Source organism: Myotis lucifugus, unplaced genomic scaffold (genome assembly GCF_000147115.1).
Source record: "Myotis lucifugus unplaced genomic scaffold, Myoluc2.0 scaffold_46, whole genome shotgun sequence".
Taxonomy (NCBI): Eukaryota; Metazoa; Chordata; class Mammalia; order Chiroptera; family Vespertilionidae; genus Myotis; species Myotis lucifugus.
Window position 1 is genome coordinate 6,371,109 of NW_005871094.1, and position 27,809 is coordinate 6,398,917.

Consider the following 27,809-nt stretch of genomic DNA (forward strand, 5'->3'; position numbering starts at 1 on the left):
TCACATACACGCTTACACACACATGCTCTCTCTCACACACACACACACTCACACACACACATGCATACACACACACACACACACACACACACACACGCTCGTTGTGGTGTGGCCTCTCCAGTCTGGGGAGCACTGACAGGCCCGTTGGGGGATTCTCTCTCAGCTCACACTAAATGGCTGCCTGGGCCTTCTTAGGTTTCTACAGATTTTTTTAAATAAAGAAGCTTTTTTAAATTAAAAATTTTTTGGTAAAGTCATTTTCTCTCTGGCTTTGTCTGAGGCTGTCAGAGGGGAGACAGAAGAGGCTGGGGTGCCCCTCACGGGCCTCCTGGAGCCCGGCCACGGCCCATGGCCCGGCCCCCGCCTGCCCGCACACAGGACTCTTTCACATTCCAAACCGCCGCCTGGTTTGTTTTTTTAAGAAAGCACTAACCGCAGAACATTCACTGTGGTTCTTTATGGCTTTCCATATGTATAATCGCTCTTTCTCTCTCCAGTTTTTCCAGTGTTTTTTTCCTTTAAATAAATGCTCATAAATTTTACTGGTGAAAAGGATGAAAAAACATACCTAAAAGGAGCAGTTTGTTGGGAGGGGAAAAAAAAACACGAAGCTGGATGTAGAGAAACTGAACCTTGTTTAGCATTCTATACCTAGGAAATAAATTTTTTTGAAAGTTAAGGTTCTATGAAAAAGAGATTATTCTGTAATATCTCTAAAACTTACGTGTCTAAGTCTTGAGCTTTTATTTGATCAACTTAACCGCCTCCCTGGGTTTGCTGAGGGGGTCCCGTCCTGGGAGGGAGACCCTGCCTGGGTGCATGTGGGACCTTGAGTAAATTGGATGATCCAGAGGCTCCCTGTTTTTATAACTACAAAACAAGGACGCTGGACTAGCAGCCTTTAAAGGACCCTTTCATCTGGAGCAGTGGTTCTCAACCTTCTGGCCCTTTAAATACAGTTCCTCATGTTGTGACCCAACCATAAAATTATTTTCGTTGCTACTTCATAACTGTAATGTTGCTACTGTTATGAATCGTCATGTAAATATCTGATATGCAGGATGGTCTTAGGCGACCCCTGTGAAAGGGTCGTTCCACCGCCAAAGGGGTCGCGACCCACAGGTTGAGAACCGGTGATCTGGAGCGTTCCGCAGCTTATAATTAAGTCAGTCACTTGATAAACGAGAAAGAAACTGATGTGGAGGCCCCTTCAGAGCATCTGCGGCAGACTCTGCCGGCTGCCCTCCCCATGTCCATCTCCCCTTCCTCCAGACCAGCAGAACCCCAAGTGTCATTTGGGGAGCAAGGAGCCCTTACACCTGGGCATGGCCACCCGACACAGTCCCAGCCAATACGATGTGAGTTTAAATCCAGAGCTGGCTCACATTTTTTGCCCCTCGCCTCTCCTGCCTGGACTTCAGTTATATGATGGAGGTAATCTAGGGGTTAGAACGACAGCAGAGTGGCAACACAGATCAGGCCACAGGCGTCCGGGTCGCCAGTGCATGAAGGCGTCGCTGAACTAGAGGGAACGGCCCACTTCGGATGACTTCCTGTTCTGTGATAGAAAGAAGCCCCTGATCTGGTTAACCCACTGTGAAGTGGCTTTCTGTCACATAATGCTAACTCTAGTCCTAATTTGTACGAGGATGAGGAGGAGCAACAATCCTTCAACAAATATTTAGTACCTACTATGTGCCTGAGTGAGGAACTGAGTGAGGATGAAGAGCCCAGACATGGTCCCTACTCTCCTAGAGTCTCAAATCAGTGGTGGAGACAAACAATAACAAATAGACAAAGGCATCCATTAATTACTATCATTGCTATAGAGAAAATAAACAAGGCCTTGGAAAATAGAATAATAGATCTGCTTCCAGTGGGTGGGCCTAGAAGGACGAGTGAGGAAAGGATATTGAAGGGGAAAACTTAAGAAGTGGCTGTCTGAAGAAAGAATGAGAAGACTGTACCCTTTTATGTAATGATGTTTACTTTGAATTTATATTAGTTCACACAAACACTCCATCCATGCTTTTGTTCCGGCCCTCCCGTCCAGTTTAAGAACCCATTGTGGCCCTCGAGTCAAAAAGTTTGCCCACCCCTGGCCTAGAAGGACTAATGAGGAAATGATATTGAAGGGGAAAACTTAAGAAGTGGCTGTTTGAAGAAAGAATGAGAAGAATATTCCAGACAGGAAGGAACCACCCATGCGAAGGCCTCTGGCTGGGAAGGAGTGGAAGGAATTGAGAGGAAGCCTGTGAACTTGGAGCTGGTGAGCAAGGTAGTGAAACAAGACGGGAGAGGTAGGCAGGGCCAGCCATGGCGCACCTGGGGCAGGTTTTATTTTAAGTCATTGGAGGATTTTAAGGAGAAAGTTGCATTCTCAGGAGGTATCCACCCGAAAAGCAGTTTCAGCCCCAACTTTTGTGGGGTATTAGCTGCACACAGATCATGCCAACATGGCTGTGAGAAAGGCTCCCAGCCCATCGTCCAAAGGGGCTTTGGGCATATGACTCAGGCAACCTGAAGGCTAGTCCCAGGCTTGGCACTCAGGGCTGCGCGCCCTTTTGCCACTATCCTCTCTGAGCTTCCTCCGCTGAAAACAAGGACGGTAATAGCCCTGCCTCTTAGAGCTGAGAGGAGGCCATGTGTTGAATCCTGTCGTGCATTTGGAACCATGCCTAGCACATAGTAAGTGCTAGAAACGGGTTTATTGTTCTCACTGTCCCTGGGAAATCCACCAGAGTCCAGATACTCCTGCCTCTAGGGCAGTGCGTCTCCAACTCAGCGTCACCTGGGTCCCTCCCCACAGAGTCTGGCTCCGTAGGTCTGGGGTGGCCCAAGAATTTGCATCTCCCACAAGCTTCCGGGTGCTGCTGCCTGTGGTCTGCAGACCACACTGCTTTAGTCCAGGGCCATGCAGCCCTTTGGGAATATTTTGGAGGAGGATGACCAGCCTCGCACTGTTGCAGCCACCTTCAGCCCTAATGGGCCATGCAGGGGGTGGGAGACCAAAGCCCGGGCTCCCCTGGAAGATGCCAGCATGTTCCCTCTGGGAGGCAGGCGAGCAGGGATCAGCTTTTAAGGGACCTCTGACCTCCTGGGCAGATGGAAAAAATGCTGAACTGAGGAGTCCACCCCAAAGATTCCGTTTCAGCCTGGGGGTGGAACACAAAAATATTCATGTTAAATGACTCCCCACGAACTCTGCTGCAGGTGTGGCCAAAGAGTGGTCTTGTGACGGGGATTTTGTTTTTAGAAAAAACCCAAGTTCAAATGTCCTTCAACAACTTTCCATCCGTGTGGCCTTGAACGGTTTTTTAAACCTCTCCAAATGGTGCTTTCCTTAACTGAAAAATGAGCTTATTAATACCAATAATATCCTCCCCGTGAGGACGAAATACAAATATTTATGCAGAGGGCATAAACGTTAAAGTCACAGACTCCAGTGTGCACAGGTATAACTCGATTTATTTATGTGCAGTTCATATTCACTTAGCCCATGACCTCGTATTTCCACGAAGAGCAGAAAACTGCAGCTTTGAAATTCTAGATCGCTCACACAACTTCCAGCTTGAAAAATCCTCCGTCTCTTTCGGGAAACTGCAGCCCGAATGGAGATTCTCTCCTCCTCTGCTGCTGGCTCATCCCCTGGAGATGTTCTGTGTCCTTCAGGGGTTCGGTACCCTGACTTCCCCAGGCCTCGCACCTGGCACCTCTGGACCTGGGCTCTGGCCTCTCCCCGGGGCTTGGCCTTCCTGCCTCTACCTGGGCCTCCTTACCTGGACCCTTCTCGTTTATTTGCTCAGAGCTCTCCACAGCTGCGCCACTGAGGTGTCCCCAGCCAAATCCCTGGCTCTAATCATTTGTCCAGACCCCTTGCTCAATAATTATTTAGCTACCGCTCACGTGCCATATTGGAATGGGCCTGACCTATAGTTTTAATCACCACTGATCTCCTCCTTCCATTAACTGGTCCAACCTCTGTTCTTTGACAGGTTGGATGAAAAGGGGGACTTGTCCTGATTTCACCCCGCTTTCTTCCTTGTCTGTGATTTATAGTAAAACCCTGTGTTCTGCATCCTGCAGGGGCCAACCCAGGGATACCCACAATCCTTTTCTTTTACAACAACAACCAAAGTCTGGCCCTTATGAATAAAAAGTCTTGCTTTCTGCTTCAGATTTACCCAAATCCATTCAGCTCTCCAGCTGGCCTCTTGCTTCTTGGGGGTACCTGCCCTTACCTGAAGGCAGGGCACATAGACCCATTACTCTGCTCCCCAGTGGTGGCGGCGGGGAAATCAAAAGGTATAAGGAAGCCTGAGGATGGGGGAGAGAAAGGGGTGATATTTCGTCTATGCCCCTTTCTCTCCCTTAATAAAGTGTTTACTTAGCACATGGCCTGGCCTGAGCTAACTGCTAAGTGCATGACCACCATGATGACACGGGGAAGAGGAGGAGAAGGGACTTCTTCTCCCTGAATGTGCAGTGCTTTGCTGTGCTGGCTCTGATAGGCTCTCACTCTGTGTTTCCGAGACTAGGGAAGCCTATGAGGGCGCCCAGCAGGAGCAGGTCACACCAGTGACTCGCTCGGTTTCATTTACCGGGTGAGTGGGATCTTACGGGGTGAGTGGGATCTTCTGAGTGGGGCCTCTGAAATGTGCCCCCTGCCCCTAACCAGCACGGGCAGTGAAGCAGGAAGAGAAGAAGGCTGCCTCTCTGTGCCCACCTCTCCCCCAAGATGCTGGAAATGCCAGCACTGGAGATCCACTCTTAGATCAAACATTGTCCCCTCGGGGTCATCTTGAGATGTAAATACCACTAAGAGGACAATGTGTCTGTTAGCAGCTCCTAAGGCAGTGATGGCGAACCTTTTGAGCTCGGCGTGTCAGCATTTTGAAAAACCCTAACTTAACTCTGGTGCCGTGTCACATATAGAAATTTTTTGATATTTTTAACCATAGTAAAACAAAGATTTATATTTTTGATATTTATTTTATATATTTAAATGCCATTTAACAAAGAAAAATCGACCAAAAAAATGAGTTCGCGTGTCACCTCTGACACGCGTGTCATAGGTTCGCCATCACTGGCCTAGGGGGTGAGTTATCTGTTCTGGGCCCTGAGAATGTTGCCAGAGGAGAAAAGGCAAGACCTCATCCTCCTGAACACCTGGGGAGAGAAGAGGCTTTTCTAGCTGTCACTGCCCCCTCCTCAATGCTGAGTCCAACGGGGTGGTGGCCAGTGCAAGAGGCCACCAAGCCTGGTAAACTTGGTTTATTGTCTAAGGGGTCGTGGCAGGGTCTGCAGGAAGGGGTGTATAATTTGGGGTTCAGGAGGAGCCCCAGGCCTTGGGGAGGAGGATGACCTCTCCTGCTCTGCCCTCGATCATGCTGCTAGTAGGGGTGCCTCAGGGTGTGCTTCAAGATGGTCCGAATCGCCATCCACGTCTCCTGGGCCGTGGGGATGATCTGTGTGGCCGGTAACAGGAAGCCGTAGCGCCCAGTGTCCCGGAGCTCAAAGCTGAAGGAGTACTTGATGCCACTGTCATAGGCCCAGTCCACAGTGATCCCACTGGCCACATCTGGATACAAAAGGGCAAGGAAAGGCCCCCGAATGGAAGAACAGGGTGTGGCCCCAAGAAAAGTGAGCCTGGAGGCCAAACCCCAACCCACCTCAGACCCACCAAGCCTCCCAACCCAGGCCTTCACTTGGGCCACACCCTGCTCACCCAGCCCGTTCTCTGCCCCGCAAACCTTAAGACTGCTAGGCATGGGATCTTTGCCCTCCAGGGATGCTACAGAAAGCCAGGCATTGGGAGCTGTGCACTAGTGAATGCAGTAAAGAAACAGCTCCCTGGTTAGGAAATCAGCTCTGGCCCAGCTAGACCTACAGCACTGCCGTGACCAGCCAGGCCCGCCAGACAGCCCAGAGCCTACACCTGCCCGCCCCGGGTGGATGTGGTGCCTGAAGAAGCAGCCAGGGGAAGGCTCACTCACAGAGGGTGGTGCTGATGCTGCCGTAAAGGTACTTGATCCCGTGGACCTCGTACAGGGCCTGCACTGCTCTCTTGGCAAGATTGTACTGCAGGATGACATCCAGAGGGTGAGGCTGGGGCTCCCCACACCCCACACCCTTACCAGCTGCTGAGAAGCAGCGAGTTGGGAGTCCTGGAAGTTGCATGTGTAGATGGCTCTCGTGAGAAGGGAACACAGAACCTCCAACTTTGGACGTGACCGCACATGAAACTGAGCTCCCTCCTCCTCCCTACCATGAGGTCACTTGTCCAGACCCTTGTTTCAGAGTGAGGGCCTGCGCCCGCTGGGAGTCTGCCAGATGCCTCCCCCAAGCCCTAAGTGGCCAATCTCACCAACTCCTCCTGGTTTGAAATAGGCTCCAGTGAGTGGCCATAAGGGTACATGAGCATCTGAGAGTAGCTGTGGATGGAAATCAGAGCCTTGATGTTCCCGTGGGCGGTGATGAAGTTCGCAATGGCAGACACCTCTGGCTCCGAGTGCGGGTAGGGCCCGTGATACGTCTCTGAGCATGGATTGTCCTTAGAACCATTTCCTGGAAGTCAAACGAAACCACCCAAAGGGTTCAGACTCCCCGGTTTCAGAAGGACACTTAGCGCTCACAAAATACCCATCTATTCTCTACATTTCCCAGCCTCCTTTGCAGTTTGGTTGAGGCCATGTGACTACTCCTGACCATGACAATGTGTGCAGTAATGATGTGTCACTTCTAGTTCGAGGCGGTTAAGGGTAGGCATGACTTCTTCATACTCACTTCTGATGGTGTGTGGTTGGAAGCAAAAAACTCTAGATCAGCGGTTCTCAACCTGTGGGTCGCGACCCCTTTGGGGGTCGAATGACCCTTTCACAGGGGTCGCCTAAGACCATCGGAAAACACATATATAATTACATATTGTTTTTGTGATTAATCACTATGCTTTAATTATGTTCGATTTGTAACAATGAGATGGGGGGTCACCACAACATGAGGAACTGTATTAAAGGGTCGCGGCATTAGGAAGGTTGAGAACCACTGCTCTAGATGGAGGAAGTGTCCTGGATCCCTCCGTCACCATCGGAAGAGACCTGCCAACGAGAGTCACTGCCCACATTGGACTTTGTGTGCATGAAAAACAAACTTTTATTGTGCTGAGCCACTGGGATTTGGAGGGCATTTGTTACTGCTGCACACCCTAATCTAATACCACACTGCGACTCAGCAATTCCTGTAAGGAGCTCCCTGGGTTTGTCTTTTGGGTAAGTCCTGACTGTGGTTCCATTAAAGAGGTGAGCCTGCCTCAGCAGTCGCCTCCAGAGGAAACTCTAGGTCTCCAACCCCAGCTTCCCCTACGAGCAATGACCCCTTTGAGCTGACCCTTCATTGCCATCCTTCCATTGCCATGGGGAAGGCTTAGGTCAGTTGAGAGCTCGAACTCAGTGTCTGCTCAAGCTGTGCCAGAGCTACAGCCCCAGGAGCCACATGGACTGAGGGCCAGGAAAAGAGAGAATAGATCTCCATAGTTACCCGAGGCTGGTCTGGGAACCACAGATATAACAAGTCTTTGAAATTTCTTCTTGGGGTCCTAAATTCGAGGAGAGGGCAAAGAGGAGCTGTGCCTCTATTTTGTTCACAAATTTAATTTGTCCCCATCTCCTCCTAGATTCTTTGCCCCCTACCTCTTTCCTCCTATTTTGTTTTCCTCCCTCCCAAAGGGCCATGTTGTGGAGGGCTGGGCTGGGCTGGTCAAGATTTGTGGGTTAGAAACACATTTGGGAAGAACCATCCCAGTTTCTCCTCTCGTTCGTCCCCCCTGAAATGACTACACACAAGCCTGGTCCAGAGGCCAAGGGTCGCTCCAATATCGAGGTTCCTGCGGGTGCCAGAGCACCTCTTTTAACCCCCAGGGCAGAGGGCTGGCTGGAGAGCTGGGGGCTGGCCCATGGACCAGTTCAGATGCTGCTCTGAGACTGCAGCAAACCGCTCCTCCCCAAGAGTGCAGGTGAGGGCGGTGTGTGTGGGAGGGATGATCTACAGATTACTCATTATGCGGCAGTTAAATTAAGGTAATAATAAAACCATAAACAAAAGTCACCAACCCAGACACACTGTTATTCCTGGCCAGAGGCCATTCTGTCACCGGAAGCGCATCCCCTCTTGGTCTTCAGGTCCTCACCTGGGGAGGGGACCCGAGCTGGAAGGGATGTGCTTGCAGGGAGCCAGGGTGTGAGGAGCAGCCCCAGGCTGGAGTCCGCCAGCTAACAGGGGCCCTGATTGTTGTGTCTCCCAGGAGCTCCTGCACCTGCTACACTTGATGAATGACAAATAGCAACAGATGAGCAGAGCGGGGGAGGCGGAGAGCTTTGTCTGCATTTGCAGCCCACGCATGGAAAGCCGTTCCCCTGCCAACGACCAGGTGGCTTTGCCCAAATATGGAGGAACACTTCAGGCCATTAGTTCTGGTTTGAGCTGAGCAGAATAAACTAATCTTCCCCTGACCAAATGGGAATTAGCTGCCTGCCTCTCTCTGCCGCTCACAAAGCCCTCTGCGCCTGCCTGTTTCACAAGTACCTGCTAATGGATTCATTAGCTATTTATTTTTCCTTCTCTAAAAATGTAATTTGTAGCAAGGGGAAATCTCTGGAAAGACATGGTAAATTATTAAAAGCAGCAATCTTTGAGTAGTGGGATTATGGGAGCTTTTTGTCCCCTCAGGGCATTTTCATATATATATATATATATATATATATATATATATATATATATATATATATATATATTACATTGTGTGTATATTGATTTTTTTTTCCTGTGGTGAAACAACAAACATTTTTTAAAGAAGTAATTTGTCTTTCTAGCCAGTCCGTCTCAGGGTCTGTGGGTACACACTTCAGCCGGTTCCAAGGGACGGCGTGGATGACTGCTTGGGGCAGGTGTCCGGCCATTTGGAGGTGGAAATGCCCAATTTTACACAGTTGTGTTCCCTTACACAGGCGAACACACACAGCCTCAGCTCTCAGGAAACCCCCACAGTGTGGACTGGGGGGCTTCTCCCTGGATGCTTCAGAGCTGCCCTTACTTTTCAATGAGAGCCGACTCAAAGAAGCCAGGTTTTCAAAGTGGCAGGCATCCGGATCTAGAATGTTCTATCTCCTTGCTTTAGCCACCCAACTGTAGATCTGCGCTTTTTTCTTAAAATATATTTTATTGATTTTTTTACAGAGAGGAAGGGAGAGGGATAGCGAGTTAGAAACATCGATGAGAGAGAAACATCAATCAGCTGCCTCCTGCACTCCTCCTACTAGGGATGTGCCCGCAACCAAGGTACATGCCCTTGACCGGAATCGAACCCGGGACCTTTCAGTCTGCAGGCCGATGCTCTATCCAGATCTGCTTTTTAACAGCAATGGCACTGTCTCCTGTGGAGCCAAACCCCGACCCACCCACCCCAGCCCCCAGCATGGTGCGGGTGCCACATCTGGGGCCAAGGGCTGTGGCCATGCAATCTCTCCCCTGGACACTGTCCTAGCTAGACCCAGCCTCCCACCCATTAAAGTGCTGGGTTCCCAGGTCCACATACTCGTCTCTGGGCTTTCTGGAGGCCTCCGTTTCCTCATCCGGTCCCCATGCGCCTGGCATGGTAAGGGAATAATCAGGAAGAATACCAGGGAACCGGGAGGAAGCTGCCCACCCTCCCTGGACTCATACAGTCCAGCAGATAAACCCCGCCAGCAGCTCAGGGTTACAAAGTCATTGGGTCAAAAATAAAAAAATAAAAACAGGCTCAAGTGGTATTGATGATAAGGAATTGGCTTATTCTATGTTTGAAGTATTGTTCCGGTCTCCCCAGAGGGCAAATTTCAGGGCGCAGCTCTCAGGAAATGAGTTTGGAGGCATTTTCTTGTGGCCTGCTCTCTTCAAGAAAGGCTCGAGGCATTTCAGGGGCATCATAAACTCTGAATTTTAAACAACCAGCAAGATGACCTGGTACCTCCTTAAGCCCTTCTCTGCGTATTTCAGATTTGGCCTTTGCAGTTACGCTGTTTCCATGTTTCTCATGGGGGCTTAGCACATGCGTACATTTCCCACACGTGTGCAACCTGTCCCCGTATCTCACAGCCAGTCCTAGGCACGCGCTCGCCTGTCCCTGGCCACGACTCACTTCCGTGAGCCAACTACATTGCCTCCCAAGTCAAGGGTCACCATCATCTGACTGTGTGGGAGACGCGTCAAGGACCAAGTCCTTCCCCGGCCCCGCCCGCAGGTCCGGCAGATGCCCTACCTCCAAAGCCCGACCTCCAGTTCCTGTTCAGATCCACACCAATGCAGGCGATTCCGGGTTGGTTGGACTTGTTCTTCCGCCACAAGCGGTTCTGAGAAAGCCCAGGACGATGACCTCATTACTGAGCCCATTCCCAGGGTGGGAGCCCCTGGCAGCCTGGCCTAGGAAGGAGGGTCTGGTGGGACAGGGAGGACAAAGTGAAGGAATCGCTGGGGCAGGAGCAGGGGGCATGGGGCTGGACCCAGGCTGCAGGTCAGACTCTTTGCGGTTAAAGCCAGGGTGCAAGCGGGAGGTCGGAGGACAAGGGCTGCGGCTTCAGTCCTGAGCGGCCCACCTTCCTCGGTGAGACTCTGCAAGGAACCCGAGGGGCAGGCGGGCCCCAAGGGAACCTCAGCTCAGCTCCCCAAAGCAGAAGCGACCTTTCCTCCACCCCCCAGCGCCCCTGACCCCCTCCCGCCCAGGCGCCCTCACCATGCTGTGGGTAAAAGCAAAGCCGTCAGGGTTGGAGACAATCTCCAGGAAGATGTCCATGGTGTTCAAGAGGCTTGTCAGGATGTAATCTTTGCCGTGGTCACTGACAATCTGCAAGAAAAAAACAGAGCGGGACGGGGTGAGGGGCGGAAGGCCCCGCTGGGCTCTCCTCCGAGGTGGGGCAGGACATTTGCACAGCCAGTGCTGCAGGCAGCGAGGACGTCAGGCCATGAGGCACATCCTTCGTACAGAGGCAAAGGCTTGGGTTTTAAGCAAATAAAAGGCAGAGGCTAGATGGGAGCTCTGTGCTGCAAAAGACCAGCTGGCAGCTGCTCCAAAGGGCAGAGAGCACCCCGAGTTTTAAAAAAACCAAGTATAATATTTCATCTGGAGGAGCCCTTAAATAGTCAAGCAGCCCCCGCCCCCTGCCCCAGCCCCCATCCTCCGTGCTGACCTGCTTGGCAATCCAGATGCCGGTGGCATGGGTGACCCACTCCCGGGAGTGAATTCCAGTGTCGATCCAGATGGCCTGGCGCTCAGAACCGCCGGTGCTAAACTGGGGGAAAGCACCGGGACCCATACAAGTTTGAACGGAGGCAGCTACACGGCTGTCCCTGGGCTGCCGGGAAGGAGGCCCCGGGTGTATCCTCACTGTCTGGGGTGATCCTAGATGCCCGAGATGGGGGGCTGTGTGTGCAGGTTCCTGTGCGTGAGCCCATGAAGTGCACACGTGCCTGAATCCTGGCAGCACCGTACTGCTCCGGGCGAGCCGTGACCCGGCCAGAAGCACAGAATTGCCCCCGCCTGTAAGTATCGTAGACACTTCTGGTGCTTCTCCAACGTTAAGGGTACGAGAACTCCCCGGGCATCTTACTAAAATGCAGATTGTGATGCGGTGTGTCTGGGGGGAGGGGTCTGAAGGGGGGCATTTCTAACAAGCTCCTGCGGATGCTGCGGCCACGGGTGCGGGTGTGAGGACCACACTTTGAGTAGCAAGGTTTCTGACAACTCAAGAAAGAACACGGAAGGCCCTGGGGTGAGTCACCACGGGGACAGACAAAGGCAGGTCTGAGGTTTGGTGAGACCACTTGGCCTCAGAAGAGCCCCCCGGGCACTGCAGAGAGCAGCAGCGCCTGTCTTCTCTGAGGGCCGGATGTCAAATGCCCTGCACGGTCCATGCTTCTGAGTGTCCTTTGGGGCACGTGCTGAGAAATGCTTTCCGGCGGGTTCCACACTCTACTCCATCCTTCCTCCTTCCTGACCAAGGACACTGCGCTGCTAATTTTGCTCAAACTCTGTTGCCAAGGGTCCTTGTGAAGGGCTGGGAGGTCCCCCCAGAGACTCAGGTCTACCTGTGGGGCTGCCTGAGCCAGATGACCTCAGTTATCTGTAAATGAGGCCTCGCTGTACGTACCTCTCTTCCCATTTATCAGATGAAGTAACTGAGGAAACAGGAAGAAGGCTGACTCACCCACACTCATCCCCCAGATCCAGGGTGGGGCCTGCCACGCTGCTAGTTCACCTTCGTGGCAACCCTCCCACCTACCTCCTGACCCAGGACATGCCAGGCCACCACACTGTCACCTGTCCATGCCTGCAGGGCGGGTCCCTGATTACCGCAAACCCAAAGTTCATGGGTCACCTCAAGACAGGAGTATACACATCTTCTCTTTCCCTAAAATTTCCACTCAGCCCTGGCCGGTGTGGTTCAGTGCGTTGGAGTGTCATCCTGTGCACCGAAGAGTTTCATGTTCGATTCCCAATCAGGGCTCATGCGGGAGGCAACTGATTGATGTTTGTCTCTCACACTGATGTCTCTCTCTCTCTCTCTCTCTCTCTCTCTCTCTCTCTCTCTTCCCCCTCTCTCTGAAGTCAATGAACACATCCTCAGGTGAGGATTTTAAAAAATAAATAAATAACAACCTCCTATCCTGTCACAACCCCACATGAGCTCAATCTTATGCCAGAGGCTCTCACTGTAGAGTCTAGTGGTCAACACTGCTAGCTTTTACCTTCAGGACAAGAATGGATCGATTTTCAAAGCTGTGGCCAATCTGAATTTTTGAGACAAGATCCGCATGCTCAGTGACGAAGCTGTCGATCCAGCTATATATCTGAAAGGAATGACGTTTAACAGATGGGCAGTTAAGCAAGACGAGGGTGAACCCCAGGACCTCTCTGAATAGTCTCCTTCTCCCATCCCACCCTCCCTACTACTTCCCCACCTCTCATGCGGATCTGAACGAACCCACACCAAAAACTAAAAGAAGACAACCTCCAGGCTGAAGGCAAAAGGCTGTGGTGGGCCTGGGTTCTCGGGCTGCTCACCACCAGGCAGAGCAAAGACTTTGCCTGGAAGAACAGCATGTGCTGACCCTACTCAGTGCCCCAGGGCCGGCCTGCAAGGCTCTCTCAGGATGGAAGTTTCTTTTGCTTCCATTCACCACATTTGACAGGTCGCATAGACCTGGCAATGTCGTTTTGGGCCTCCTTGCTCCTTTTGGATTCTAAGCCACTTGAAAGCAGGGTGATTTATCTCTGATATCAGTAAACACTGACGGGCTATGTTCATTCATTCTCTTAGTCTTTCAATGCATATCATTGAATTAACAAATATATGAAAGAACGTGGATCCTCCATTACAGGCCTTGTGAAATGGGAAGAGTGAAGAAGAGGGTAATAAAGTGGGCCAATAATGTCACACCCTTCCTATGGAAATGGGAGCTGTGCCCTGAGTTAGTGTCTTCTGAACTCTCCTTGAGGATTCTCCTTTACAGACAAGGCACAATCAGTCATACCTGCCCTAACTGGCTGTGACTGTGATTATGAAGGCAACTCTGTTCTACAAAATGGCTCTCCAACATGCCTGGCTTCCCGCCCTTTCTGCACTCTAGTTCCCACTGCTGGGGCCACTTAACACCAGGAGTGGTCGTGGTGAGGTCAGGGCCCCTGGACCCCTAGCCAGAGCTAGATAGGAAGGTGCCTCTACCTGCTCCATGCTGGCCAGTGGCGGGTCCTGCCTTCGTGTCCCACCTAGGAGACCATCCCTCTGGTCCAGGACCTGCCATGGGCTGACTGTTGAGCTGCGGTCCCTTCGATCTGAATCCTGGCTTCTGGATCTCGGAAGCTGCCTACCTAACGGACCTTCACCCAATGTCTGCTCCACACTCTCCAACTGCCAGTTCACGGTCTCCCATAGACCCCAGAGTCCTTCACTAGCCTCTGCCAGAAGCTGGAGACCCTGAGGACCCCAAGGGAAGACAGAGGCCGGAGCTTGACCTAGCAGACCTACCTCCTCCAGGGTGTGGTAAGAGGAGTAACTGAAGCTGCTGGTGCTGCGCTCCAGCCGGCGGGACTTCGCCATGGCCTCTCTCTCCTGGTCCAGCAGCACCTAGGTGACGGGGGCACATGTCGGGAGGGGAGGGGTGGGCTGGGACAGGCATGCCCCTTCCGAGCCCGGCCTCAGGTGGCTGTGCACAAGGACAGCATCAACACAGGAGAATGAGCCACCATGAGCATGAGCTGCGAGATAAGAGGAGACGCTGGGTTTCTAGGAGACCCTTCTGCTTGACAAGCTGGTGTTCACGATGCCATTTCCCAGACAAGCACAGGGCACGGAGCAGAGAGCCGTGTCCTAAGTCTGCCACTGCTACTCACTTGCTGTGGGACCTTAGCCTTCGTTTCCTCGGCGTGACCATTGGGACAGCAACACCGGCCTTGCCCATCTCATGGGGTAAAATGTAATCATGGATATGGACGTGTTTTGGAAAAGATGCCCATGTTCTACTGCCAGCATCACCTTTGCTCTCTGTGAACATTCGGTTGAGTTAAGGCCTGCACTGAGCCGTGAACACTGACCACTGGGGAGCAGAGCGCTCCCCAACCCACAACATCCACTCTACCCCCAGGAAGCGGCCTAGATAATTGGTGTCCAAGCCATTTAGAAAGCCAGTCCAAATCATTATGATTAAAGTGCCAACAGACTTTCACTCACCATCTTCACTGCCCCTTAATTATATCTAGATATAGATATAAATATAGGTATAGCCCTAGCCAGTTTGGCTCAGTGGATAGCGCATCAGCCTGAGGACCAAAGGGTCCCGGGTTCGATTTGGTAAAGGGCTCGTACCTTGGTTGCAGGCTCCTCCCCCATCCCGGCCCTGGTCAGGGTTCATGCAGGAGGCAACCAATGGATGTGTTTCTCTCACATCGATGTTTCTCTCTGTCTTTCCCTTCTACTCTCCCTAAAAATCAATTGAAAAATATCCTTGGGTGAGGATTAACAAAATATAGATAGATAGATAGATAGATAGATAGATAGATAGATAGATAGATATAGATGATATAGAGATAGATATAGAGATACTGATCTGCACACGTAGATATACATGTATGTATATAGATAGACCTTTGTGTCTGTGTGTGTGTATACACAGAGAGAGCAAACAAATATGTAAAATGTAAACAACAGGTGAAAAGTCCATCCTATTATTCTTGCAATTAAAAAGCGTTTTAAATTAATGAGAGAACGACATCATGAGCCAAGGACAGCAAGACACTAAAATGCCAAAAAATATATGAAAACGCTAACAATGGCTGTTAGGATAGAAGAATTAGGATTTGACACAACTTTTTTTCTTTTCTCTGCTTTTGCATTTGGGCAACATCCTTATCCCACTCCAATAAGTAAGAGCGTCTACGTGAATAAATAATACTAAAACAAACACAAAAAAGCCCTAGCGATGAAAATACCGAGGCAGCCACTGAGCCCTCAGGCCCAGGGCTGGAGAGAGCCTCCCCCGGACCTGCTGCGCCGGGCACTGTGGCCCCAGTGGCTCGCTCACGACCTCGCTCAGGTTCACAGGTTAGGCTAGGACTGGAAACCCATGTTTGGGGCTCATTTTATTGCTTGTTGAGCACCGACTACATTTGAGGCGATTGTACTTGCCGTGCTTCCTGGCGGGACTGGCTGGGCTGAGGACGGTGCCAGCTGGGCAAGGCTGGGCTGCCGGTTGAGTGAGAGGTGGTGGGAGGGGTCCTGACCCTTGCTGGCACCAGCACCACCCTGGGAAGCCCTAACAAAAGGAATTTGTCTTCTTCCCAGGAAATCAACGGACATCTCAGCAGCCCCCCATGACCCATGTGTGCCGGGCACTGAGCCGGGCACTGCCAGCTGTGGGAGCAGCTGCAGGGGAGAGAGCAGGCCTGTCCAGGTCACCGGACTCAGGGCCCATCCGTCCCTGCTCGGGCCCCAGCAGAATAAAGTTAAAGAATCCATAAGTAAAAAAAAAAAAAAAAAAGAATCCATAAGTCTAACTTTCTGGGGACTGGTGGAGGCCGGCGGTGGGGGAAGGAGCAGGACAGGAAGGAGAAATTGGAAAGAAAGGACCAGGGGCCCCCTCTTCCCACACAGCCCAGGGACACCCACAGGAAGACAGCTCCCACAGGCTGTGCTTTGTTCCACACAACAGCTTGGAGGCAAATGGGAAGTCGGCACCGAACTGCAAATATCTTTCCAAATACCCTTGCAGCCCTGTGAATGGATCTGACACCGCTCACACACTGGGAATGCTCAGCTGGGCCCCAATTCCAGGAACATTAATCTACCCTGGCCCGAAAAAGACACAGATGTTTGCTCCCCTCACAGGGCCCAGGGAAGGGGATGGGAGGGCTAAGAATGCAGTCTTGCCACAGGCTCAGGAATGCCTAATTACAGCCCTGTCAGGCTGCTCTGAGAGGAAAGGGAGAGAGAGAGAAACCTCAGAAGGCAGCCATTTGCCTCCCTGGAAGCCAGAACCTGACAGGGAAAGTAATACCTCCGTGTGAATTAATTTATGACAGGAGTAGGGAAGGATGGGGGCATTAAGCAAAGAACAGCACCTCCAGGAAGCGGGAGGGGAGGAGACGGAGGGCCCCCAAAAGTGAAGTTGACAGTGGAGGGAACTCACTGGGCAGTGGGGCTCAGACCACAGACAGGAAATGGACACAGCTCATAGAATCAGTGGGGGGGGGGGGGACGCGAGGGAAGAGGGGCGCTGACCCCGCTCTGTGACCACAGCAGTCCCTCCCTCAAGGTCCCTGCCCTGCTCTTCCAGGCCTAACGTTTGCAATAGCAGCTACACGGCGGGTGGTAACTACAGTCCATGCCTATGGGGGTTGGGGGGGGGAGATAATAGATTGGGGGTGTTAGAATGGACCCCCTGACAGATCAAGGCTAAACTATGGCATCACTGCCCGAAAGGCAGCTTACAACACCACACAAACAACAACGACAACCTCTGAGGAGGCAGATGGCACAAGAGCGAAGGGTGCCGGGCCTGGAGCAGCTGTCTCGGATGAAATCCCGACGCTCTCCCTGACTTGGGCAAGTGACTAATTTCTCTGTGTCTCCATTACATGGGGGTCATGTTATCACACACTTCAGCAGATGTCCTCATGAACATTAGAAGGGTTAATACGCCTAAGATGCTTAGCACATTGCCTAACATGTAGAAAATACTAGCTGTGCCAATGACCGTGACAATGACAGGACAACACGAGTAGCTCTTGGGGTGACTCCAGGACTCGGTGATAGAGCAATCATTGCCAGGCATGACCAGGAAATCTGGATTCCTCCCGCGGGGAGTGGTGTGTGTAGGACTCGGGAAGGCAGAGCACGCTCATGAATGGTCGCTTGTGTGAGTCAGTGAGCACCTGCTCCCGCCAAGGATTAGTCCTTCTGTCCATGTCCCCCTAGTGCAGCCAGACTCTGCCTCTCCCTCAGGGCCTTACCCCTGATGGCCTCCTCCTTCCCTTGCCTTCTCCTGCACTCATCCCTACCTGTCCTCCTCTTCTCTTTATTTATTTATTATTTTTAATCAATTTTTTAAAGCCTCACCTGAGGATATTTTTCCATTGATTTTTAAAGAGAGGGAAAGAGAGAGGGAAAGACAGAGAGAAACATCAATGTGAGAGAAACACTTCGCTTGGTTGCCGCCTGCAGGCACCCCAAACCAGGGGAGGAGCCTGCAACCAAGGTACATGCCCTTGACCGGAATCAAACTTGGGACCCTTCAGTCCACAGGCCGATGCTCTATCCACTGAGCCAAACCAGCTAGGACCCTCCTCTCCTCTTTAGAGCTGCCCCCCACCCCCAACCGCCCCAGTCAACAGCATTTCTATTTTGGAATCTCTTCCAAACAAGTGTTTATTGAGCACACTGAACACTAAAGATAGTCTAGTAGGGGATACAGACAATAAACAAGATAAATAAGTCAATTACACAGGATAATAAAAGGAGAGAAATGATGCAGAGGAAGGAGGGAGGGAATTGGGGGAGTATGGAGAAGAAGGGTGCATTTTAAAATAAGGTGAAAGGGTGACATGTGAATAAGATTTTGAAAGCAGTGAGGGAATAAGCCAGGCAGATAACTGCAGAAACAGCATTCCAACTATAAGAACCAGCATGTGCAAAGGCCCTGAGGTGTGAATCTAGTCAGGAAAGGGTCAGGCAAGTTTGAGGTACAGCAAGGAGGTCCGGGTGTCTGAAGCAGAGTGAGCAAGGGGGAAATAGTGAAGAGTGTGGGACTCAGATCATGTAGAACAGGGGGGTGGGGGGGGGGCACCTGGCCCGTGAGCCATGTAAGGCAGAGAAATCATTTGGTCTGGTCCTACCAAGGCATTAGGGGTGAGTTAATTAAATGTTTGACCAAATCTAGCAGGCTAATTTTTTAAAAAAATATATTTTTATTGATTTCAGAGAGGAAGGGAGAGGGAGAAAGAGATAGAAACATCATGATGGAGAGAGATCACTGATTGGCTGCCTCCTGCAGGCCCCACACTGGGAATCAAGCCCACAACCAGGGCATGTGCTCTGACCAGGAATCTGAACCATGACCTCCTGGTTCATAGGCCGATGCTCAACCATTGAGCGACGCTGGCCAGGCAAGCCGGCTAATTTTAAGTTGATAATTTCGTTTGGCTTGCGAATGATGTTATAAATATCCAGATGGCCCTTGGCACAAAAAAGGTTCCCCAACCCTGATCAAGCCTTACAGCCATTTTAAGGACTTTGGCTTTTACTCTGAGTTGGGATGTCATTGAGTTGGTTTTAAACAGAGGAGTGATATAATTAGACTTGAATATTTTTAAAGGACCCGTGTGGTTGCTGTTTTAAGACCAGGCAATAAAGCCCTAGCTAGCCAGTTTGCTAAGTGGTTAGAGCGTCAACCCTCAGATTGAAGGGTCAAGGGTTCAATTCCAGTCAAGGGCACATACCTCAGTTGCAGGCTCCATCGCCGGCCCCGGTCCAGATCAGTGGGAGAGGCAACCAATCGATATGTCTCTCTGACATTGATATTTCTCTCTTTCTAGCTCTCCCTTCCACTCTCTCTAAAAAGATCAATGAAGAAAATATTCTCAGGTGAAAATTAACAAAAACAAACAAACAAAAAAAGACTAGACAATAAGGAGATAAGGGTGCGGACAGGGAGGCCAGTTAGAAAACTATCCAGGAGACAGCTGAAGGAGTGTTGGCCCAGGTGGTAACATAGGGATTTGCTGATGGATTGGCTATGGGATGTGAGAAAGGAGTCAAGCATGACTCCAACAATTGAAATTAGAATTTCCTGAGCTGAGGGAGGCCGCAGAGAGCTTTCTGGGGGGCCTTGGAAGCTCGGTTGGGACCAGTGAAGTTTGAGATGCCAGCAAGGTATGTGAGTCTGGAGTTCAGGGGAGGTATATGAGTCTGGCTGGAGCTGTGACTATGGGAGTATTCAGGAGGCTGATGGTATTCAATGCCATGATCCTTGGCCTCGAGGGGACAGAGAAGAGGTCAAAGGACAAAGCTGGGAAACAGGACACCACCCTGCAAAGGAGCAGCCGGTAAGATGGGCGACCCAGGCCGGTGCGGATTTCTAGGCTTGCCCTACAGGACATGGAGAGACTGGGTGATAGCTGGAGGTGGGGGAAACGGATCAAGGGAGGATTTTTTTTTAAGGTGGGATAAATAACTCTGTATTGTAAGCTGATGGGAGCGATTCAGTTGAGAGGGGGAACTGGAGAAGCAATATTTACACTAAATTGTGTTTTGCTCTAGATGCTCAGAGCATGGGTGATTTTTGTTGTCTCCTTTATGCTTTTCCCTATTTTCCAAATTACCTAACATGAATATTTATTAATTTTGTAATCAGAAAAAAAGCCATTAAAATCCACAGAGCTGATTGCTCAAGTGAAGCTTTTCCACGGTGACTCATCTACAGGAAACAACAACAACAACCAAAGGGCTGACAAGAACGAGGAGGTGAAGAAAAATTAAATGCAAATAGAGCTCACTCAGCATCAGATAATTTCTTGCCTGGCCCACTGCAATTTCCTCATCACCCTTCCCCCCCTCCCTGCTCCTGTCCCCAACTCAACATTGTCACTGTCAGAGGGATTTTTCTTCCATGCAAATCTGACCATGTCAGAGACCTCCACGGGCTCCCTCGCCGTTTGGGGGATAAAATCTTGACCTCTTCACCCCGCAGAGGATGCCCTTTGTGCTCTGGACCGGCCTCATCGCCAATCTGGGGCCCCCCTTCCCCTCCCAGTCCCCCCTCTCTGCTCTTCAGCCACACCGTAATTACCGCCTTTTCAGAGCAACTTGCGGGGCCTCTTGTAGTCGCTCCCATAGCAACCTGCTCCACTCCCTCTGTGCACCCATCCACTCCATTGTAATCACTGCTTCACCCCCTCCGCTCCCCGCCCCCACCTCACTCAGCTCCCTGGATACAGACCCGTTCTCATCTTTGTCTTTCCAGCGCCTTGCCCGATCCCCAGCACAGAGTACACGCCGCTGTATCTGCGTGTTGAATGAATGAACCCAAATGAATGAACCCAACTCTTCTATCTCAAGCATCCCTCTGACCATGGGGAGGCGGGGTGGGGGGACATGTCCCTCTTCAAATCTCTCCAGGGCCTCTGGCCAAAGTGAAAGCCTAGTTCTATCAAGCAAGCTCGCCCTCTCTCCTTTCCTTCTCCCATCGACTCATTCAGCCAGCATTGATTCAGCCCCAGCGAGGCGGCAGGTCCTAGCGTAGGTTCTGGGGCATAAAGATGGATATGGAGCATGGCCCTGGGCCTTGTGGGGCTCAGGGGAAGAGGTGTGTGTCCCTCTGGGCATGCTCTTCCAGAACCTACCAACAGAGCAATTCAGCAGACAGTTGTTGAGGGCCCACCATGCAGGAAACACTGCCAAAAACTGGGGCTGAGAAGATCCAGAAGACAGGAGAAATCAGGCCTCTGCGTTAATCGCTGGAACAGCAGACTGGAGGCCAGAAACCTGAGTGGTGCAAAGCCCTTCCCCTCCTGTTAGCGCCTCTGAGCTTTCCTCCTCCTGGACACCTTTTCCCTTCATCGCCACAAATCGACTCGGCACGGCAGCCTCCCCCACCCCAGCTCCCTCTAAGCCAAAACTGGATCTCGCATCTGACAATCGGAGCTTGATGTGTTGCAGACAGAGCGAGTTGGTGAAAATCCTGCCTGGCTGGGTTAGGGCTGAGAGTCCAGGGCATTTTACTGAAAATGAGTAAAAATTCCCCCCAACCCCCCACCTCCAGGGACTCCAGAGCTGGGGACCACAGTGAGGGGAGGGGGTCGGCAGGAGGAGGTTACAGGCTGACAGAGAGAGGATGGACCAGCTTCAAAGGAGCTGGGGGGCGGGGGGGGGGGGGGAGGCAGGGCTCAGAGGTGCCTCTGGAGCTATTCCTGATGTGCAGAAACCAACAGGAACTTTTTAGAGACCTTTTCATATCTGTTTGCCAAATGCTGCGGGGTTTCCAGGATGGAGAAGGAGCAGGGAAATGCAAACTTCAAAACGCAGGCATGGGCTACAATGAGAACGGAGCGCGATTTCTTTTGATGTGGTGGCCTCTCTTGTCTGTGGGAGTTTCCCCATTTTTGTTTGTGGGGATTTAATTAGAGAAATAGCCCACCCCCCACATGTGGAGCGGGAAACAGATGTGCCTGATGAGGATAAAAGTCTTTGAATGGACCTAAGTGCCCCGGCCCTGTGCTTGCCTGGGAAAGGAATGCCGCCTAATGCGTTTATCCCCTGGCATGTGGTGTCAAGTGTGTGCGCCGCAGGAGACTCTGTGTTCCCACACTCGGGGGAGAGGAGATTAGCTGCAGCACCGCTTGTTTGGGAACGAACCTCCAGGGACACAAAGCTACAGGTACCCCACAGCCTCTGCGGAGGGTGCCCAACACGTCGTTGGAGGAAGGGGGCCCCTGGGAACATCCTCGAAGACAAAACAATTGAAATAGAATTCCATAGTGTTCAGAAAAGACACTGGAAGGGGCAGCCACCAGGGGGGCGTGGGGAGAAGGGGTGCCCAAGATGGAGTCTCTCTTTGCCCTACCCAAGGGCCGGTCTGCAGCCACTTCTCCCAGAGCTGTTCCCCTGGGACAGTGGTTGGCAAACTCATTAGTCAACAGAGCCAAATATCAACAGGACAACGATTGAAATTTCTTTTGAGAGCCCAATTTTTTAAACTTAGACTATATAGGTAGGTCCATTGTGATTAACTTAATTAGGGGACTCCTAAGCTGGCCTTTGCTAAAAACGTCCTCAATCTGATTGAGGTACGTTCACTGAGGTCGACCCCTTCCAACTCTCCCATCCACACTCGTCTTGTATACTTGTTTCGTCTGTCTCCTTTTGTTCATCCTCTCTATATGTCCAAACCATCTCAACATACCTTTCTCAATCCTCGACACTACATCTTCTTTCACTCCACAACGTTCCCTAAAATTAACTTAATAAACTTTACTTTTGTCACCCGCGCGCGATTTGCGGACGTGACTAGCACTAACCACTGCACCACAAGACTGCTGACTGACTGGCTCACTCAACTTGTGCATGAATCAATCGCGCGCACCCCCCCCCCCCCTGCGCTGCGAATCCGAAGGCCCACCTGAGCCGCATCTCCCGTCGCCGGACCACCGGACCACACCCCCCACTTCTAACACCACATCTTCAAAATAGACTCGCCCAGGCGGAAAACCGACTTCTGTGCATGGGCCACAAAGTTCCAATCGCACTGTACGTGCGCACCCGCACGTGGTATTTTGTGGAAGAGCCACACTCAAGGGGCCAAAGAGCCGCATGTGGCTCGCCAGCCGCGGTTTGCCGACCATGGCCCTGGGAGAATCCTGCCCGGGAGAGGGGCCTCGGACGGAGAGCCCTGCGGTGGAGGGGGGCCGGGAAGCCACGGCAGGGCTCACACTGGGCTCCTCTGGAATGAGGGGACTCCCTGGGGATGGCTGGGACACCACGGGGACCGGAGGGGCAGTCAGGAAGCAAGGGGGGCCTCCAGAGCTGCCGCACAAAAGCCCGAGCTACTTCCTCCGGCTCCCTTCTCCACCTTAGTCCTGGGTCTTTTTCTCCACGTTGAGCCCGAACCAGAAAGGCAGCGCCGGGCGGGCCCTCACCTGGATGTCCTCGATCATGACGCTGTACGCGAGGCCGTGAGACTCCAGATAATCTTTGACGTCTTTCAGTTCAGAGAAAGGAACTCTCATGTCCACAGGGAGGCTGGGCCTGGCCGGGCCACGCCAGAAGTCCACCTTGTTCACAAAGGAAAGAAAAACGGGGGCCTGTGTCCCCTGTCCTTACACACGACCCTGTAGGCGCCCCGGAAAACCAGGTGATCTCGTACAGAGAGGAAAGGGCCCGTTCCCTGATGAAAACCCTAAGGCAGAGCAGAAAGATGCGCAACAATAAAAGATCCCCAGGTCACTGAGTCTCTGTGCCTAAGTCGGGGCCCTTTCATCACCCAGGCTCACACTGCAACGTTGCCCAGGTCCCTAGAGCCCAAAGCAGTTGCTACAAGAGAGAGACAGCTCCTCCTCTGGAACATGAACATGGACAAGAACGTGGTCAGAAGACAGAGACCTCGCTGCCCCCAAACCTAAAGAAGTAGGACAGGCCTCACCCGGAGTCCCAGGTCATCTGAATGCTCCGTCCATTTTTCAGTTTCTAAAAGGGACAGAGTCACTATAAGGCGTTACGAGAGCGGGCTGGTAAGGGCACTCACACAAATCGGAACGAGGGCTCTGGGCCACATCCAGAAATAGCTGGTTGTTTCAACAGCCCTCAGACAGAGTCCCTCTATTACAGTCGTTGACGGAAATGTTTTCCATTGTGGAATACTCACAGAGGACAAATGTTCTTGGAAACCAATGCTCATCTGACAGGGACGAGCCCAAATAAAACACAGGTTTGCCAAGCGAAGCCCTTCCAGTTCTTTCAATTGGCAAACAGATGTGCCCAGTCTGCGTGCTGCATGACATCCCACCCAGAGACAGATGTGCCCCCCACCCCGTGTGGCTTCGGGACATTTTAGCTGGATCCAGAGCGGCCCCCACAGGGTCCCCTCAGTGGTCCCATCCAGGACAGAGGGGAAAGCCAACAAGAGCTGCCCAGCCTTCTGGGCAAGTGCTCCCAGCCTTTCCTGAAGAGGAGCCACCGTTGATTTTTCCATAGTTCTGCGATGTTTGGCAGAGCCATCAGAGAGCAGGTTTGGGGCAGGGGGTGGGGGGCTGGGGGGCTGGGGAGGGGAACCAGGGAGCCAAAGGTGCAAGCCACTGTGAGAGAAGGGAGAGCATGTCCCCGACCCCTGAGCAGTCCTCACCTTCTGGGGCTTCAGGCCCTCCAGGTCCCTGAGAAGGGAAAGCTGCATCTCATTTTGGGCCAGGATTCGAAGAACCTGGTCCCTGGAAAGACACGGGAGGGGCAGAGGGAGGGAGCGGCTGAGAGGGGTTCCTGGAAGGCTGTGCTGCCTGCAGGAGGCGGCGTGGAGGAGACACCAGGCTGAGGGGGCCTGGTAGGCAGGCTGGGGGGCACCTGGCCACGTGGAGGCTGAAGGACTGAGCAGCAGGGCGTGTAGCTCTGGGAAGCCTGCAAGTCCTTCATCCTGGGGCCAGCAATCTCTGCCAAGAACAGACCACCCAGTGGACCAAATAAACCCGTCCGTGCTACTAATGAACCCAAGGACCAGACAGGGAAAGAAAGATGGGGAAGGAATGAGGGGGGTGGAGGAAGGTGCAAGAACAAAAGGACTGAGGGAGAAAGGAGTGGGGTTACAGGATACTGGGGTTACAGGGACAAACGATGGCCCAAGTGCTCTGCATACAGCTGTCCCAAGGCCATGGTCTGTCTACACCTGGTGCCCAAACTTCTTTCTCCCAAGAGCTTGGGGACAGGGAAGGGGAGGTCGGCCTCACTCTGCCTTCTGGGGAAACTGAGCTCCCTCCTGTCTTCCTGGGGGAGTGGGAGGCGGTGGAACTGAGCAGCCTACAGAGTGACCTCTAGGGTCTGAGGCCTGGGATGGCGTTGGCCCCGTCCCTGACTGGCTCTGAGACCGTGGACAATGGACCTGCTCTCTAAGCTTGTATCTTCCTCTCTCGTGCGGGGTCTTTGGGAGGTTGGGAAATCGTGTCCTTACTGGCCTGGTGTAGAATACTGGTGCTTGTGTTATTTAAAGGAGTATAATCCTACATCCATCTGTGGTAGGGGGTATAGTCTTTTGGGGGTTACTAACTTCTTTAAGAATCTGAGGAAAGCTATGCACCCTCCCCCAGAAAAAAATACATACCCCAAAATTATGTATGATTTCCTGGGTTCTTAGAGCCCTAAAAGCTTAACCCAAGAGCCCCAGAATAAGAATTCTGGGTTTGGGGCGGGACAATAATACAGCCGTGTGTCCTACCCTTGAGCACGGGAGTGGGAGATTGCGGAGTTGGAAGTGGGTTCAGGGCGAGAACCGAAGTCCTGACTCTGGGTGCCTTGACCAGGTCCCAGCGGACGGCCACCTCCCCACTGGGACACCCAGCCCCCGGGCGCCTGGCAGTCCTCCCTTCTGCTACGGGGCAGCCACTCACCCTGTGAAATTCATTTGGCCCAAAGCTGCTGCCAGGATAAAGCTGCAGACCAGGAGCGTCCGTCTGTCCACCGCGGGCAGCCCAGGGCCCCAGCCTCCTGCCGGGGCGCCCTGCATGCTTCCTCCTCCAGGCGAGCGTCAGGGGGTTGCCTGGCCCGTGGGCATGGCCCAGGCCTCAGGCCCGGCAGCACCTAGAGGCCGGCAGCCCCGGGCTGAGAATGGGCGTGAGGCTCTCCCTGGGGAGGCCCAGCCACACACTGGCGTTGGGAGAGCTAAGGCCGCCCCTTCCCACTTCTGGGCAAATCCTCTCCTGGAAAGGGGGGAGGAAAGAGGGAAAGAGGAAGACAAGGCCCTTGGCTTTCTTTCTTCCCCGGAGGTTTACTGGGCCAGCATGTTGTGAACGTCAAATCCACCATCTTGAAAGAAAGATAAGAGTAACTAGAGACCCAAGGAAATCACTCCTTTCCTCCCTCCTCACTTAATTCTTTCCTTTTTGCTCTCCTCCCTCCCCATCCACTCACACTTCCCCTGGGCCATATCCTCCTTACACATAAGGGTGTGGGCGCCATGGAGAGAACTCTGGGTTTAGAGACAAAGACCGGTGCTCACTTCCTGTCTAAAAGAGCTGGGGCAATTGACTTCATCTCTCTAAATCTCAGTTTACTCATCAGTCAAATGGGGTTAGTAACACCTCCCTTCCCTACCTCACAGGGGTTTTGGGGGTGGGTTGGCAGGGGGGGAGGGGCGTATTAGCAGAGACAACTTGGGTGAATTGGCTGGGCAAAGCCCTCAGAATGGAATGTATTATTATTTCAAAGACGTTAACTCTTAGTCACAACTGCATCTTAGGTCAGTGCTCCAATTGCAACGGAGAAGGGGAAGAGAAGAGAATGGAGAGGGGACAAAGGAAACGTATTGTATGAGAAGGAATTCAGCGAGGAGTCCCTTTTCTCTGCCTTCAGGTGGTCCCCATTATGCTGGGGTAGGCAGTGAGTTTTCTGCTGGACAGGAAGGTCCCTGCAGTCATTATTATAGTTCTCAACAGACAGCAGAGTCAATTTCTCGGTCCTGCGAAAGCCCCGCACAGCCCCCTTTATGGTCTGGCAATAGCAGGAATAAAGCAGAGGCCAGCACACAAAGCAGTCATATTGGAAGCAGAGCCTGAAAGATGATGCCTGAATGGTAAATGATGAATCTAACAGAAAAGCCACAGGAGGCAGAGGAGAGGCAGAGACGGACGAAATCCAACAAAGTTGTTCAGCGGAGGATGTCAACAAAAGGCCACTTAACCGTCACCAGCCATTCTCAGCAGCCCCCCTCCCCGTCTGGACCTTCCCCGAATGGCCAATTAACTGGCCGTGTGTGCAGAGAGGGGAGCTCTTTTACTGACAGAAGGCCCTGCTCCCACACCCCGCTGGACCTACGCCATTATTTCGTGGGTCAGCTGCTCAGACATGCCAAGCTCTCCTAGAACCCTGGCTTTGGGAACTCTCAGACAGAAACATTAGCAAGGGTTTAAGGGCCTAGAAAAGAAAGCAATTACGCTTTCCACCCAAGTAACACTCGGCGTTAGTAGAAACCGGAATAAAAGAATGTCTTCGTCAACAACAGCTCAGGGATTTAAAAGAAAAAGTGGGGATGGTGCTAGTCACCAAAAGTACCCAGCATCTTCTTGTTCAAACGCATCACTTTAAGACACTAAAAACAAGACATCTATCTCTGTGCTTGGTTTGGGGCTGGAGAGAGAGAGATCAAGAGCAAGAGAGCAAGAGAGAGAGACAGGAGCCGTTAAGAATTCGCCAGAATTCTGTGACAGCACTTCCAATAGAACTTTCTGTGATAATGGAAATGTTCTCTGTCTTCGCTGTCCAATAGGATAGCCACTAGCCACTAGCAGCTGAAGAACTGAATTTTTCATTTTAATTCATTTTAATAGCCACAAGTGGCAATGGCTGCCGTATTCACAGCCCTAAAACACTGCCTCCAATGGCTGGATTTGAAGCAGAAACACACAGCTGTGTTTGATCTAATACCTAATATTGGTGTCTCCCTCAAAATTAATTACTCATCTAATCATTTGTTCAATAAATGTCTACCTACTCTGTGCCAGGCACTTGCTAAAATCTGGGAATAAAATAGTCGTATAG

At 51.9% G+C, this 27,809-nt stretch overlaps 1 protein-coding gene across 2 annotated transcripts; it reads right to left on the bottom strand.

Annotated features, from left to right (window-relative positions):
* Positions 1-5,258: 5,258 nt before the first annotated feature.
* On the bottom strand, positions 5,259-25,793 carry CPA5 (carboxypeptidase A5). 2 transcript variants are annotated; one of them, XM_006088352.3, is made up of 11 exons: positions 25,664-25,793; positions 24,415-24,496; positions 23,213-23,347; positions 14,055-14,153; positions 12,775-12,876; positions 11,217-11,318; positions 10,763-10,873; positions 10,292-10,382; positions 6,368-6,567; positions 5,997-6,081; positions 5,259-5,581 (listed from the first exon to the last, which is right to left on the bottom strand). In XM_006088352.3, exons 1-11 carry the CDS (start codon positions 25,777-25,779, stop codon positions 5,394-5,396), a joined length of 1,311 nt encoding a protein of 436 aa, XP_006088414.1. In that variant the 5' UTR covers positions 25,780-25,793; the 3' UTR covers positions 5,259-5,393. The 2 variants fall into 2 exon arrangements, with proteins under 2 accessions (XP_006088414.1, XP_014311006.1); XM_014455520.2 differs by lacking the exon at positions 5,997-6,081 and having other exon boundaries at positions 5,420-5,581; positions 25,664-25,779.
* Positions 25,794-27,809: the final 2,016 nt, after the last annotated feature.

Bases quoted from the DNA above. Each gene is read 5' to 3' on its own strand.
- CPA5 (XM_006088352.3), bottom strand. From the start codon at position 25,779: ATGCAGGGCGCCCCGGCAGGAGGCTGGGGCCCTGGGCTGCCCGCGGTG. The intron at 23,348-24,414 runs GTGAGGACTGCT...TTTGTGAACAAG, and splicing joins AGGGCCTGAAGCCCCAGAAG to GTGGACTTCTGGCGTGGCCC. The intron at 10,874-11,216 runs GTCAGCACGGAG...TTTTTCTTGCAG, and splicing joins GCATCTGGATTGCCAAGCAG to ATTGTCAGTGACCACGGCAA.